Below are 16,400 nucleotides of genomic sequence, written 5' to 3' on the forward strand. Positions count from 1 at the left end.
ATTTGATATGTCTTATCAATTGATTTCTATTTTACTTTACCTGAAACGAGAGTGCTGTATTTGACAATCCAATCAGAGAGTGGGTCTTTAGGCCCGTTTAATTCCAAAAGAGAAAAAACAATCCAATCAGACATCGCCTTAAATTATCTATCATAGAAAATCTTCAAAATTTAAAAGAAAAAAAGAAAAAAAGGGGTCACCTTGAAGTTTACGTAAAGACTAAAGACATTTTCCAAACGGCCAAACCCGAAAGGAATATGGTTTCAAAATTTCTTCTCTCTCCTTATTTTATGTTTGCGTTTTCCATTTTGCACTCATCATTACCGTAAACTCTTTGCACGCTCCGATTCTCACGCACAAAACATCCATCGAGAGAGAAACGCTGATTCCACAAGCCACCCTCCGAATTGGCAGAGAATAGAAAAGTGGTAGAAAATACAGAGAAGGAAAGAAGGCTCAATCAAGGAAGAGACAGAAGAGAGGGAAAATTCAATTCAATTCAATTAAATCAAAGAAAGAGAAATTGGTGGAGAGAGTGAGAGTGAAAGAGTTTCCCATATGTAATGCATCAAAAGAAATCAGAGGTTCAGATCGGAAAAGAAAGCATAGGCGTCTCTTCCGATTTCAATCCAACACCGCCACTTCAATACCAATCATCAATTCACCAAAAGAACGCACATCATCGCCACCAATTCTATCCCCAAATAGAAATAGACATATCCCCGCCCCAACCGCACCAACATCAGAAACAACGAACCCAAAAGCAACACCAACCGCCACTCTTCAAGTCCCACAACGCCGCCTTCTTCTCCGTCACCGTCGCCGCAAAAAGCGCTGCCTTCCGCGCTCTACGGCGCCTGAAGCGACAACGCGCGCTCTTGTTGCTGTCTCTTCCGTTCCTCTATTTCTACTTCCTCGTCTCTCGATCGTTCCTCTTAGACCTTCTCTCCGCGGTGGCTTTCTCCGCCGCGCTTCTCTTTTCTCTGAACCTCGCGCTTCCCTTGCCGCTGCCTTCAATTCGGCTCAAACCTCGCTCCGCCGTGGTCGGACGGCCGTCGGCGCCGCTGCCGGTGTTTTGGACGATCGGTTCGCGGCCGAAGTCGGAGAAGCGCGTGGCGTCGGGGTGCTGGGTTCAAGTTTTTGGAAACGGCGACGTTTACGAGGGGGAGTTTCACAGAGGGAAGTGTTCAGGGAGTGGGGTTTACTACTATAGCAGGAGTGGGAGGTATGAGGGGGATTGGGTTGATGGCAAGTATGATGGATTTGGGGTTGAGACATGGGCCCGTGGCAGTCGTTACCGCGGGCATTACCGGCTCGGGTTGAGGCATGGTTTTGGGGTGTATAGGTTTTACACTGGCGATGTTTATGCTGGAGAATGGTCCAATGGGCAGAGTCATGGGTGCGGTGTTCACACTTGTGAGGATGGGAGTAGGTATGTTGGGGAGTTCAAATGGGGTGTTAAGCATGGCCTTGGTCATTATCATTTCAGGTTAGTTTTCTTCAAGACCTGATCTTGGTATGTATGGATAACCAATCAAAAGTTTGGAATGATATTAGAATAATCTTAAGACGGCATGGGCTTTTTTGTTTATGAGTGTGTTTATGCGCACATTAATGTGCATTATTTGTTGAGTTTCAATTGTTTTTCTAATATCTTGTTGTGGTTGTTCCATTGTTGGCTGTTGGAGGGAGGTTTTGTTATTTAGTTGACTATGTGCTTCAGTTTATCTTTACTCTGCACCGTCTTTCTTTTGCAAGATAGAATGATGGTATTGCAGGTTTTATTAGATGCGAGCTCATGATTTGTCTGTTTTATTTGTTGCGTGCTGAGTTAGTAGGGTTTGTGAATTGATGAACGTTGTTCCCTTTGTGCGTTTCATAGAGTTTCAAGTGTTTATGAGCGATGGAATATTCAATGTCTTCAATTTGGTCCATTTGTGGTTTCAATTGTGTCAAAATATCTCATGTTTCAAAATGTTCGGGTTGCCCTTCAGTTTGCCTACCGGTGACAACTGCTGAGTTGAATATGTCATGCAATATTATGAAGCCATGTTTTGAGGACTTCCATTTTTAACACATCTTAAGCCTTTAGATAAATTGGATTTCTTCAATTCCAAGCTATTTTGGCACAAATGTGTAATTATTGTGGATTCTATTGTATTTATTAAGAAATAAGAATATAAGATGCAAATGTAAATACTAAAGTGTAGCCTTGTATGACCCTTTTCATTGTAGTTGTGTATCTAGAAGGGTTTCCCATTCATGTGAGAAAAGGGCATTATATATAAGGCCATTCTTTAGTTTCAAACTTTGCAGTATTTTTTTTTTTTTTTGGCTAATAACTTCACAGTATTTTATACCAATAGCAAGAAGCATAGTTATCAATCTCGAATAGCGGATAGCAGGATGGTCTTTATTTTGGAATTTTTTATATAAATTACATAACTTATGCTATAGGTATAAATTGTAAAAAATTAGGAAACAAATACCAAAACTCATGACATTTTTTAGTTAAGCAAAATATACAAGTATATAGCAATAAAAGTGAAGGAAATAAACAAGTTTAAGCCTTTAACTCAATGCCTTAAAGTAACAAAACATTAAAGACCAAATAAAACAAGAAGTGAATAAGTAGAAAATTTGGACAAAATATAAAAAAAAACAAAATAGCTAGAAAATGAAACCAATAGAACACATAAAAAGATAAGGAAAAAAGGAGAAGAGAAGAGAAACGTGAGAGGAGAACAACTTGCAAGACAATAGCAAACAAAGGAGAAAACAGAGCACTTGGCAGAAAATATAGAACAATGGTCAAAGAACAGTGGTTTGCTAGAAACACCAGAAACTGCCCAAAAAACACTAGCAGCTCATCAGAAAGCCATTAGAGAGCAGTGGATTGATGAACTGCACAATAGTAAAGGGTTAGAGAAAAAAAGGGTGCGAAAGTGTGAAGAGGCATAATCAGCTTTTTTAAATTCATTTAAAGTGTTACTTATTTCGACTCAAAAACACCCCAAAAATACCCCTTCCCCATACATAGTTTTGCAATGTTAAAAATTTAGGACATCTTTGGGTTTCCAAAAAGTTTCACAATAGTGGCCAAGATGCATGTGAAAAATATCAATTTCCATGACTATAGCATCTATGATATGACAGCTGCGACACTGAAATGCAATGCAATGAGCTTGAAATAGTGGTTGGCCACTGTGACATGATGCGACTCTGCTATAGCATTGCTATTGTGTGCTATTCACAACCTAGGCAACAAGTCACACAGTCTAAAGGATAATGATAAGAATCTGTGAGAACCATATCATAAAAGTTCGTTGCATTAGATGGAGAGCTAAGGTTTTATAAACTCCACATTAAAATCCTCATACTTCCAATGCGAGATTGAAGTCCTATACCTAGCAATTGGATCTTAACAGACTTATTTTTTCCAGTTATTCTCATGTTGACCTGTTCCAATCCATCTAAGATTGGTTAGTGAATATATGCTTTAAGATAAAAGCTTTTTACCTCTCCCAACATTTTTAGCCATATAGATACTTCAGTTGACCATTCCTGTCCTTTGAGATGATTGAGATGGTGTGACTTTTACTTATTTGCTGTAAATTTTAATGTTGCTGTTTTTTATTCTACAAATTGAAAATAGTGGGCAGAAAAAGGAAAAAAAACCATTTTAGTTGGCCTCAGTGAAAAGGTGTATGTTGGGAGGAATAAGACGTGCATCAGTTCTGTTAACTACTGTATCAACAGTTATTTAGTTGGGGAGGGAGAAATAGGAATGACAAGGCATAAATTGTTGGGGGAAAACAATGAGGGGTTTCAGATCTAGAGTAGAGGTTGGGATGGGGAGCCAGGAGGCCCAGGACTCATATTCCCTGGAGCTGTGAGTGATACTTCTCTGTATTCCTTCTTTTCCATCTTCCTTCTTGATTCTGCATTCATCTTTATTCAGATTCAAGTTGCATAGAGGTATTCAACAGAAGCTCATCTCTTTCCTATTTGTTCCTGATCTAGTTTCTGTTAACTGGTATTGAGCTCCACAATCCCAGTAGCATTTTGTGGTACACACACAACACAAGGCAGGAGGTTGATAGACCCCAGTGAAGAACGTTTACATGAGAAGGAATAAAGGGGTACAAAATAGGGAATTAAAAGAGAAAATGTAATAGAATAGCTTCAGATGTAACAATTTAGTGATAGTTAGTATAACAGACTAGTATAAATGGATAAGAGGAAAGAGGCAGTGGGTGGGTTGTAATCTCAAGGGAAAAAAATATATAGTGGGAGTTGACAGGCCACTCGAAGAGCCTGAAGTTGAGTTGTATTCATTATTCCTAGCTTGTGATTGATCTGGGTGTCATCCTGATCTTGGGTCCATCAACAGAAACCAAATCAATCAAGATTGAGTTCTTTTGTTTCTTTTCTTTCTTTTGGTACCAGTTCTATTTGGGCAGAATTGATGTTGCATGAGCCTGAAACATTGTCAGAAGAATCAGGTTGTGGCTAGGGTTGGAGTCCACCCAGCAAGTAGGAGTGGGTTTTCCTTCAAAAGTTTTCCCACTTCAGTAGAAACAGGATCTCAGGTGAGCCCACAGTCACAACCAACAGCAGGTCAGGTCCATCCACTACAAGTGCTACAGCCAGCAGAAATAGTGGAAGAGGAGAAGCATCCAAGGAAATGCCGAGAGGTTTTAAAGGTCTGACAGATGCTGAATGGCAAGAAAAAGTTGAAAAGGGACTTTACTTTAGATGTGATGAGAAATTTAGGCCATAGCTTGTGTATAAAAATAGGCAATTAAGTTGTTACTGATGGAAGGTGGGGTGGGAATGAGGAAGAACCAGAAGCTTTTCTCAATCATGAGCAGCAAGAAAGTAGTTACAAGGCTTTGCTGCTTTCTTTATCACTATGGTAGGTTCAACATAAAAAAATCATGGAAATTGTGGGGTGAATTAAAGGTGAGGAAGGTAGTAGCCTTCATAATTGTGGAGCATCCAACAATTTCATTTTCAAGAGGTTAGTAGTGGAGCTTAATCTACCCAGTGAGCACATCAGCTTATTATGTGGAGGTTGGAGATGGGCACAAGGTGAGGTGTCAAGGAAAGTGCAGAAAACTCATCCTTTTATTACAGAATGTGTAAGTGCAGTAAGATTTTTACCTTTTTGAAGTAGGAGGAGCAGATGTAGTGCCTGGGTTAGAATGGCTTGCAAGTCTAGGGGAAATAAGAGCTAACTTTTGAGAATTAGTTTTAAAAATTGGAAGTTATTAGGATTTACAAGTGCTAAAACTTAAAAGGGAACCTGCCTTGTCAAAAACAAGGGTCTCATCTAAAGCATTAATGAAGGATCTAAAAAGTGAAGGGGAAGGATTTATGGTTGAGTATAAAACGATGAATGAGACGGAATTAGAGCAGTCTCAAGTTCCAGCAGTAATAGAAGGAGATTCTTTGGGATTTTGAGGAGATAATTTAAAATTCTCAAGGATTCCTACCCCTCAAGTGGCTTATGATCATGCCATTCACCTAAAGGAAGGAGCAACAGTCCCCAACATCAGCCATATCAGTGCCCTCACTACCAAAAATATGCGATTAACAAATAATAAAATAGATGCTACAAGCAGGAATTATTGGGCCTCGCAAAAACCCCTATTTTGGCCCTATCATCTTAGTAAAAAAAAAGGATGGTGGGTAGAGATTTTGCGTAGAGTATAGGGCTATAAATACAATTATGGTACTCGATAGGTAGGTTTCCTATTCTAATTATTGATGAGTTATTAGATCAATTGGGGGTAGCAACCATTTTCCCCAAATAAGACTTAAAGTCTGGCTATCATTAGATAAGGATGAAAGAAGAGGACATTGAGAAGACTGCCTTTCATACAGGGGGTTGGTCATGACCAGTACCTAAAGATATCAAAGCTAGGGGTTCCTTGGGCTACCTGGTTATTAAAGATTTGTAAGAGAAGATAACCAAGCCATTAACACACATGTTGAAAAAGGAACAGCTTTCAATGGGGTGAGGAAGCTCAGCTCGCCTTTGATAAATTGAAAGCAGTTTTTGCCTACTTTCCCATCTTGGCAGTACCTGATTTTTCAAAATCCATGGAAACAGCAGACACATCTAGCAAAGGATCAGGAGCTGTACTTTTGCAAGAAGGAAGACCAGTACCATTTGTGAGTCAAGGATTGTTTGAGAAAGCTCAACTTAAGTCAGTATACTAGCGGGAATTATTGGCAGTGGTGTGGGCAGTACAAAAAAGACGCACTATTTGATGGGACGTCAATTCACTATCATTACATACCAATGCAGCTTAAAATTCTTGGAAGAACAACATTTATTAAGTGAAGAACAGTTTTAGTGGGTGTCCAAAATAATTAGGTTTGACTTTGAAATTGAGTATAGAGCAAGACGGGAGAATAGTACTGCCGATGCACTTCCACAAAAAATGACCTTTTGTGCAATTATAGTGTTGAAGATCAGTGCTATGGAGAGGGCCATGTGCTTTCTTGGTTCCAATGGTGGAGCTTGTTTTTGCAGATTCCCTCTTGAGCAGATTTAGGTGTAGCAGTGATTACAAGTGTCAACAATTCTGGAGGAAGAATCCACTTGTTGCTATTGGATCTGAAACAGGTAACATTTGTCAAATATTACAGACTCAAGAGAGAATAGTTTGAGCTGTATACTGGTCCTTTGCATCAACAGAACTAGAACATCTTAGATGTATTTTCTTGAATGGGTGGAAGGAGGAAGATAGGGCCAAATTAAAGTTGCACCTGGCAGAATCTTTATCAGAGATGATTGGTTATGCTCAATAGATTGATTAGACTATCAGGTACTAATCAGGGGAGAGGATACTGAGACTGTAACTTGGGTTACATACAAGAGTTCTTCCAAAACAGCTGAATATGAAGTTGGATCTCAGCTACTTGCATAGACAACAAACAAGGAGACCCAACAACGAATTCTGCAACCATTGTACTTCTACAAGCTGAGGAGGGGGGTTCACAAGAAAATCAAGACAGATCTGTTTTAGGGATGATGAGAAATATGATCCTGATCACATTGATGTTGATGTAGGAACCTTCACAGGAAGAAGGTGATGGATTGCTGCATGCTGCAGCATAGTGGGTGAAGGAGAATTTTTCTGAATTTAGCCTTGGGGGCACAAAGTGAAACTTGTGTGTTAGGGTAGGGGTGGGGGTACTGCTGCTAGCAGACCCAATTAAAAGGGCGTATGTTAGAAGGAATAAGGATGAGAACAGACAGAGCAGTTGAATTTGAGTCAGTTCGGTTGACAACTGTATCAACAGTTGGTTAGGGAGGAAGAAATAATGATGGTATAAAAATGGGAGGAAATCATTAGAGGGGAGTTCCTTGATTCTGCAATCATCTTGATTCAGATTTAGGGAGAAGAGTTGTGTTAAATGGAAGTTCATTGCTTTTATCCATGGTTTAACTCTTCGGCCCAGTTTCAATATACTATCTGTTCTTTGATGAGTGCACTATGTAGATACTTTAGAAAGATACCAGTTTCATTTTTCCCTATAAATCTGACATTGTGGTTAGCATTAGTGAGTTGGATCCTGGGGATGCAACAATTGGTGCTTAATCATTGCATCCTCCTGGTTTCTCACAAAGTGAATAACTATTGTTGAATAACTATTGGGACATTATCACCTTATTGTTGAATTATGTTTGGAGTTGTCTTCCACCTTTTTCTTTGCTCACTATGAAAAATTTATATATTGCATTTTGTTGAAACTGATTACTTCTGTTTAATTAGAAATGGAGATACATATGCGGGTGAATACTTCGCAGACAAGATGCATGGTTTTGGGGTATATCATTTTGCAAATGGCCATCGTTATGAAGGAGCTTGGCATGAAGGAAGAAGGCAAGGTCTTGGAATGTATACATTTAGAAATGGTGAAACCCAATCTGGTCACTGGCAAAATGGAGTCCTTGACATTCCAAGCACACAAAACACATCTTATCCAGTTTCTCCTGTTGGTGTCTCTCATTCCAAAGTACTTAATGCGGTGCAGGTACGTTATTTATGAATCATTTCCTGTAATTCTTGTTAGTGTTCTTTCCCCAGTTATAAATAGAAAAAAAAAAGGTGAATAATGTTGAATATTTTCTCGTCTTTGTCTACAGTGTCCTAGATATAATAGTTTGGAATCTGCTTGAATCTGTCATTGCTAGTTCTTGTGTATATGCTAATTCCAATAACAGAATGATGTCCCAATCTTTTCTCAAGCTAACTTTGCTTGGGTAGTATTCTTTAGCATTATTATTGCTTGACTCATTTCCTTTGTCTGCTTTGACAATTTGAATTATGGGAATTTCAGATTTGGCTATCCCTTACGTTTTGCTTTAAATTTTTATAATAAAACTACTACATTTAATATTTAGCGCTTTTTTGTGAGTTTGAGGATGGAGGAAATGATAGCTTCAGTATTAGTTGAATATTTGTTGCCACTAACATATTTTTTACTTAAAAGTAGCTATTAATTAAATATTTGATGCAATTTGAGTCTTAAGCTCAGACATTACTGGAAGGAAACAGGATTTTATTAAAAGTTGAGGTTGCAGATAGACTTCTGTACATATTGTCTTATATGCAAAAATTTAGCACAACCTTGAAAATGGAAGAAGACAACAAATTGCAGAGTTAGATAATTTACATTAGTATGAACTTTCTATTTTCATTATAAACTGTTTATATGTTAAACAAATAGGAAGCAAGACGAGCAGCAGAGAAAGCCTATGATGTGGCCAAGGTAGATGAAAGGGTGAACAGAGCAGTGGCAGCTGCTAATAGAGCAGCCAATGCAGCTAGAGTAGCTGCTGTCAAGGCTGTGCAAAAGCAAATGCATCATGTTAACAATGAAAGCTTCTCAATTCCCGTTGTGTAAGATGATAAATGCAGCTTACTGTAGAAGGGGATGGTGGCTACAATTGTTCAAATAGCTTCATGCCCATTGCAATCATCTCTTTGGCGTTATGCTTTTCTTTTGTTGATATTTGATTATTCGCACCTAGAACTTTACCACCAGGTAGCTAGCTGAAAGAAAGCAGATTTGTTGTCTATCTGCTACGGTCCTTGTATAGAGGGAGGAAAGGTGATGGCAACCTTATGGTAAAATTATTTAATGGATAACTTTTCATTTTGTCCCCTTTTAACACATTTTTGTAAATTTATGTAGATGTTAATGCTGGTGTGCAGGTGAAACCTCGAACCAGCTACTGTTGTATTATCGCTTCGTAAAATAAGGAGAGGAGAAACATATATAATAAAATGTTATTTTTTCCCCAACTGAAATTTATTGCTTTAGCTGACTTTGAAATGATATTATGTGAATCTCGTTAACTGGGGAAAGAAGTTTGCCGTTAGATGCTGATCTTAAAATTTGAAAGGGTACAGATAAATAGCTAAATTTTTCTTATGAATGATTCTCTACTTGATTGGAAAAGTTGCAAGATTGCCCTTAGTTGGGTTTTTGGGTTGCCTTGCAAACTTGAGTTTCCGTAACAACTGTAATCATTTGGACTTGTTCAAGTTGTGTAAGCCCATTCTCTTTGGTTTGACAACTAGCTGCAGTTTGTGGTGCTCATGCCAAACCTATCTGTGATCCATTAAAAGGTTTCATGAGCTGTCATTGCTGCTGCCTATGCTCATCTTCCTTTGTAGATCGAATTGCATTTTTATGCTGAGGTTATTTTCATTTTCCAGAATTAAAAATTGATTGTATTTTTAGCTTATACTTTTGGTGGAACATTCTGTTTGTTAGTGTAAATAATCATTTAAAAAACAGTAATAAAGAAATACAGCTCTTTGCGAAAACAAAAGTGTCTATTATCATACAATAAGGGACTATTTAGATCATAATGTCATTGAAAGGATTTTCAAGAAAGAGGCGTATTAGTTTGTTTTTTTTTTTTCCTATTTTAAATTTTCAAAAATGTTGGTTTGTTTTTCTTTTCTTCTCTTCTGTTAATACAATATTTTGGACTTTGCTCAGCCAACTAATTTATATTATGCGCCATGTCTTCTTAATTCCAATGTTTGATGTATCGAATCAATTGCTATCCACAAGTGAAGGATATGTTTCTACTTCCTTTTTTTTCAAGTTTAATTCCTATTGAAAAAAAGATCTTGCACCAAGAGATTTCTGAAGGTGGAGTTGAAAGTTACTATCCATTAGAGAATGTTTAGTTTCATGTGACGACACTGTTTTGTTCATAACTAACTACACGTGAACTCCAGTATTGCATGTCATTGAAGTACGTCTAAAATATTGGTACATCTTCACAGTAGGTGACATTAGAGTTAAATTTATATTTAGACTTCATTGTTGCATGTACAAATGTATTTCTAACGAATATTATTCTTTTTACTTTCTTTTATAACCATGATTTTGCTTCCCTGCTGAATGATACCCTGGCTTTTCTTACTAGCTTAATTTAATGTATAGCTTTTTTTGTGTGTCGTGAACTTAATGTTATAGCTTAAACACAATTTTTTGAGACTCAAGTTTTTCCAGTTTCCAAGTGCTTTGTATGTTAAATTATAATATAGTTAATTCTATCTTATTATTAGTATTTTCTGGAGATCCATACTTTTCATAAGATTTGCTAACTTTTATCCAAGGTATTTCAAATATGAAAAATTATTTAATAAAAAAGTGTTAAAAAGTTAATTGAGAGGATTAGTTAATAGCTAAGACATTTCAAGTTAACAATTAAGATTTTTACTGATTTCATGATCTTTCGCGACCTTTCAAGCAACTTGTATATTCTGAAATAAATTATATTGTAATAATTACGACTTTTATTTATATACCTTTCAAAGCATCTTACTTCTAAAGCAAAATATATATATATATATATATATATATATATATATATATATATTTTAAATCTATTTTCCATTTGGATATCTTTTTTTTTCTTGCTGTTATATAAACTCAAATTTGATTCAAATGTTTCACTGTAAATTGGATATTATTTAATGCCTATGATTTTTATATACCATTAAAATAATCTTACATCTAAATATGATAAATTAGCTTAAATGAAAATCTTTCTTATGTGAGGATTTTTTTCCCTTGCTATTATATACTGTCAACTTTGTTTCAAATGCTTTACCATAAATTGGATAATATGTAAAGATTTTTCTATATTTATTTTAGTATACTTTTTAAAATAACAAATATTTAATATCAATAATCATAATATATTTTCTTAGATTTGCATAAAACAATTTAAATATTACAAATATACACTTTTTCTTTAAGTTAATATAATAATATAATATGTAAAATAAGTTTAATTTGTTGCCTTTGTAAACTTTGCAACTATTTTATAAATATATCACATTCAAATAATATTTTTTTATAAAAATATAACGAATTTACCAGTGCAGTCGCACAAGTCACATACACTATAGTTAGAGGATAAATTTTAAACCAAAAGAATTACATGATCAAACTACTAAAATTTTTTAGTTTACTGATATAAACTTTAATAATATAATTAATATATGATTCTAGATTATTAACATAGTCAATGTTTTAAAATTGTTGGATGGATTCATAATGTTCCGAGTTCTAATTTTTTGAATTTAATTTTAATTTTTGGATTAGATATTTTAATTTTTGCAACACAAAATATTGTTAAAAAAATAAATTTAAAATATAATCTTTATCCAACCCCATAAATATGTTACTTACATAAAATTAGGTTTGGATTGTCATTTTAGATATTGAATAACTTTATTTTTTTCTAGTTGAATCTACCAAAACTTGTTTTAAAAATATCTCTTAATTATTAAGATTTAGTTATTATTATTATATTTATAATTATTTATTATTGTCTCTATTATTATTAAAAGATAATCTAAAATATTATGAGAAAAATAATCTTTAAGTTCTATAAGACTTTTATTTTTTTTATTTTTAAAATTTTTCTTATTTTTTACTATTAGGTATAAACTCACTTTTATAGTGTTTAAGTTAAGATATAATTACTGTAACATTCTAAAATAAAAAATCCGTACAATGTATATTTTATTTTTAATCATTTGAAATGAAACATTAGTTTTTGTATGTAAATGAAAATTTTAAATTTTGCAATGCTAATATAATAACAATAATAAATACTGTAAAAAAAATAAATATTACAACTAAAATTTAATATTCTTCATGGAAAACCTGAATATATAAAATTTAATATTCTTCATGGAAAACTTGAATATACATTACATATATTAACATAAAAATTTCAACTGTTGTAAAAAATATATAGGATTTAAAATAATATTTACATCACATAAATAAATATAAGTTCCAGAACAGTTTTCTCTATAACTAAACATTAAAGGCCAGTCCTATTCATCAACTTCATGCCAACTCTTTATTTTGGCCAAATCTTCTAAATTCATATCATCATCTGATCCCAGATAGCGATTGCCTGAATCAGCTCTTTATGAATTTTTATTACTTAGTTCAAATTCAATTTGGACAAGTAATTAAATGTTGTGGGACAAATAATGGACAAGAATATACGAGCAAAAATTTATCTCAATTTTTATAAGAAAAAAAGAATTTTTCATGAATTGACATGTGGAGATACTTCTCAACAAAATGAAGTTACAAAAAGAAAAAATTGACTACTTTTTAAGTTATTAGAGCTTTGTTATTTTATATGACAATGCCAAAATCATATTGGAGAGAAGTAGTTTTAATGATTGCTTAATTGATCAATAGGTTGCCAAGTCGCATTTTGAATCTCTCTAGTCCTATGCAGTTTGTGTTTACCTTTCATCCTTTTGTTCCTACCCTAAACAACTTTGAGGTTCAAGTCTTTGGTTGTATTGCATTTGTTCATGTTCATAGTCAACATCATGTCAAGTTGGATCCTTGTGTTGTTACGTGTATTTTAATAAGATATACTCTAAATGAAAAAGGGCTATAAATGTTATCATTCTTTGAGTTGTTGGGTCTGTATTTCTATGGATATCACTTTTAATGAGACAATTATTTTACTCTCATCCTCAACTTCAAGCAAATAGCCATAATGAAGTTGAGTTGGTTGGTCTTTATGAATTTTTGTCTCTTCTCCCTCTTAATCATTGTTATATGTAGGAATTGACTTCTCTTTTCTCTAACTCAAGCGAAGAAGAAAGTGACTCATTACCAACCAAAGCAAGTACACTTATCTTGAGGAGAAAAAAACTTGACCTGATCCAATTGTAACTTCAGTTACCTAAACTAAAAGTAAGTTCTAGTACAATTGATTTTGAGTCATTAAATATTCCTTTAAATAACTATAACTCTAAATTAGATGATACGCTCATTGCTTTGTTGAAAAGAAAAATATTTCGATGTTAGGTATCCTATTTCTTAGTTTATATTCACTAAACATTTATAAGTACAACATCAAAGTTTTATCTCTACTACTAATTCTTCAAATATTTGTAAGTCAATATAGTCTTAAGGATGGGAATTGGGTTCAAGTGATGAATAAAAATAGGCTTAATTATATTTTTGGTTCCTATAAATGTTAGTCATTTTGTGATAAGTCCTTACAAATTTTTTTGTTAGGATGTCCCTGTAAAATTAGAAAATTAGGATATAGTCCTTGTAAAATTATAAAATTAGGATATAGTCCTTAATGTTAACCCCTTCTTTGTTAAGTGTTAAGCTAATTGATGGAGAACTAGCTCAGCACTCCACGTGGCATGTTACGTAATTTATTATTTTTAATTTTTTATTATTTAAAATTAAGATTTGCAAATAAGTCTCTGAACCTATTTTATATAATTGCATAAAAGTTTTTTTCCCTTCCTTTTCTCCTTCTCCTTCTCCTTCTCCTTCTCCTTCCCCCCACAACCCCTCCCTTTTCCCCCACCCCTACCCCTTCCTCTTCCCCACACCCCCATCTGCACCATCCCTTTCCTTCACCGACTTCCATTCTTTCATTCGTACCACTCCTCTCCTCTACCCACTTCCATTCCCCCATTTGCACCACTCTCCTTCCTTCCCCCACCCCTTCCTATTCTCCCATCCACACCACCTCTTCCTCTTTCTCACACCCCTCTCCCTCCAACACCTCCATCCGTACTACCCCTCTCCCCCACCCACTTTCATTACCCCATCCGCATCATTCCTCTCCCTCGCTACTTCTTATTCTCTCATTCATACCACCCTTTCCTCTTCTCTACATCCTCACTCACATCCGCACCACCTTTTTTCCTTCCCTTTTCCCACACCCCTCTCCCTCCAATACCCACACTTCTACTCCCATCCAAACCACCTCTCTCTTACCCTTTTTCCATTCCTTCCATTCACACCACCTCCATCTCCTCTCCCTTCTTTTCCTATTTCTCACACTTGCACCATCCCCTCTCCCTCTTCTTCCCTTCACCCCAAATCTTTTTCCATTATCATATTCTCACTCCTTCCCTTATCCCACTCTTCCCCTTCCTCCTATCCATATCTCCATTCCCAATTCATTCTTCATTTTTTTCTTATTAAAATTTTGTTTATGTTTTAGATATTAAGGGGTTATGTGAAGGTTCTATGTTAGGTAATGGAAAATTAATTTGAAATGTGTATAAAGTTTAAAAATGAATGTTCTAAATATGGGGTGAAGAAAGAGTTTAATGTAATGAAAAATGAAAAATTGTTGATGAGGGAAGTAGGGAGAGGGAAGGAGTGGGAGTGGGGGAAAGGGTGCTAGAAGAAGGTTGTGGGGAGGTGAGGGGAGGGACTGCAGAGAAGAAAGAAAAAGTTAAAAAGACTTTTATACAATTATGTAAAATATTTTTATGCACTTATTTACAATAATATAATTTTAAACAATAAAATATTAAATGACTGAGTGCCACGTAGGTGTGCTAAGTTAACACTTTGTCAATCAGCTCAGCACTTAATAGAAGGGAGTTGATGGCAAGGACTAAATCCTAATTTCTTTACTTTTTAGGGACTAAATTTTAACAAAAATTTTTATAAAGACTTATCACAAAATGACCCATATTTATAGGGATTAAAAATATAATTAAGCCATAAAAACATGTGTGCATTGGAAAAGAATACAACTTGGGAGATTGTAGAACAACACAAAGACATGAAAACAATGAGTTGTAAATGAATCTACACAATTAAATAGCAATCAGATGGTACCCTTAATCAATTTAAGGCTAGATTAGTTGCAAAAGGACATTCAAACCTATGAAATTGACTATGAGGTGATATTTTCACTGATGATAAAAATAAATATTATGAGAACTATCATTTCATTTGTAGCATACTTTGGTTGGAGCTTACATCAGTTTAATATAAAAAATACATTCTTGCATAGAGTTGCATGGAGACTTAGAAAAAGAAGAATATATGGATATTCCCTTAAGATTTGGCACCATTAATGATGGAAACGAAATGTGTAGATTGAACAAAGCTTTACATGGGTTTAAGCAATCTTTGTGTGTTTAGTTGAAAGATTTACTAAGGCTATGACATCCTTAGAATACAAGCAAAGTTAGGAAAATCATACTCTTGTCATAAAACTCTTAGAAGATGGTAAACTAATGGAGCTGATGAGATTGAAAAATAAATTCATACTTGAAAAAGAAATTAGTTGCTTAGTTTGAAATGAAAGATTTAGGAAGACTAAAGAACTGTTTGAGAATTGAAGTGACCTACTTAAAACAAGAAATCTTTTTTTTTTAATCTCTTACAGAGAATATGTTCTAAATCTTCTCAAGGAGACTATAAAATTAAGAGACAAGGCTACCGGGGTACTTATAAAACAAAATTCATCAAATAGAAGGAGAAAACGAGAGTCTTAGTGTAGATAAAGCCCAATCCAAAGTAATTGGATTTTTTATGGTATTAAAAATAATATTAACTAAAATATGAAAATTTTAAAAAAATTACAGAAATATAAAAAAAAAATTATCAATAAAATTAATTAATATTATAAAATTTAAAATCAACTAACTTTATTTAAAAATTTGCAATGAAAATTTTGGAGTCTTCGTTTCTCTCAATTTTATATTTCAGCCTATAATATTTTTAATTTAAAATATAAAAAAGTATAAAAAAAAATTTAACTTTCTCAACAAAAAAAGAAGTGACTTAACCTGGTTGGAGCTGAATGAAGTTTCTAGAAGCAATATTCATTCTCGTAAAAGTTAAAAGTAACCCGACGTAGACATGAAGCAAGGTCAAACCCATCTTCGTCAGATCAAATTTTACGAATAAGAAAACACTTTTTATTATTAAATAAAATTTATTAAGAATTTAAAAAATTGAACGCGGCCCACTGTTCACTGAATCCAACCAATCGAATATGTTACTTAAATTAATTAAATAATAAAGAAAAACAC

The 16,400-nt window shown here is 34.4% G+C and overlaps 1 protein-coding gene across 3 annotated transcripts; it reads left to right on the plus strand.

Annotated features, from left to right (window-relative positions):
* The first annotated feature begins 218 nt into the window (after nt 1–218).
* Nucleotides 219–9,768, plus strand: LOC113849709. Of its 3 annotated transcripts, none has more exons than XR_003502132.1 (4): nt 243–1,489; nt 7,791–8,052; nt 8,749–9,132; nt 9,237–9,328. XR_003502132.1 is itself a non-coding variant. In XM_027479803.1 (3 exons), the coding sequence occupies exons 1-3, from the start codon at nt 564–566 to the stop codon at nt 8,923–8,925; spliced, it is 1,365 nt and encodes a 454-aa protein (XP_027335604.1). In that variant the 5' UTR covers nt 219–563; the 3' UTR covers nt 8,926–9,768. The 3 variants fall into 3 exon arrangements, 1 of the variants encoding a protein (XP_027335604.1); XR_003502133.1 differs by having other exon boundaries at nt 266–1,489; nt 9,217–9,269; XM_027479803.1 differs by having other exon boundaries at nt 219–1,489; nt 8,749–9,768.
* Nucleotides 9,769–16,400: the final 6,632 nt, after the last annotated feature.

This window comes from Abrus precatorius, unplaced genomic scaffold, assembly GCF_003935025.1.
Source record: "Abrus precatorius isolate BTA unplaced genomic scaffold, Abrus_2018 Scaffold9, whole genome shotgun sequence".
Taxonomy (NCBI): Eukaryota; Viridiplantae; Streptophyta; class Magnoliopsida; order Fabales; family Fabaceae; genus Abrus; species Abrus precatorius.

Coding starts and splice junctions, on each gene's coding strand:
- LOC113849709 (XM_027479803.1), top strand. CDS start 564: ATGCATCAAAAGAAATCAGAGGTTCAGATCGGAAAAGAAAGCATAGGC. Junction 1,490..7,790: donor CTTGGTCATTATCATTTCAG/GTTAGTTTTCTT, acceptor CTGTTTAATTAG/AAATGGAGATACATATGCGG. Junction 8,053..8,748: donor AAGTACTTAATGCGGTGCAG/GTACGTTATTTA, acceptor TTAAACAAATAG/GAAGCAAGACGAGCAGCAGA.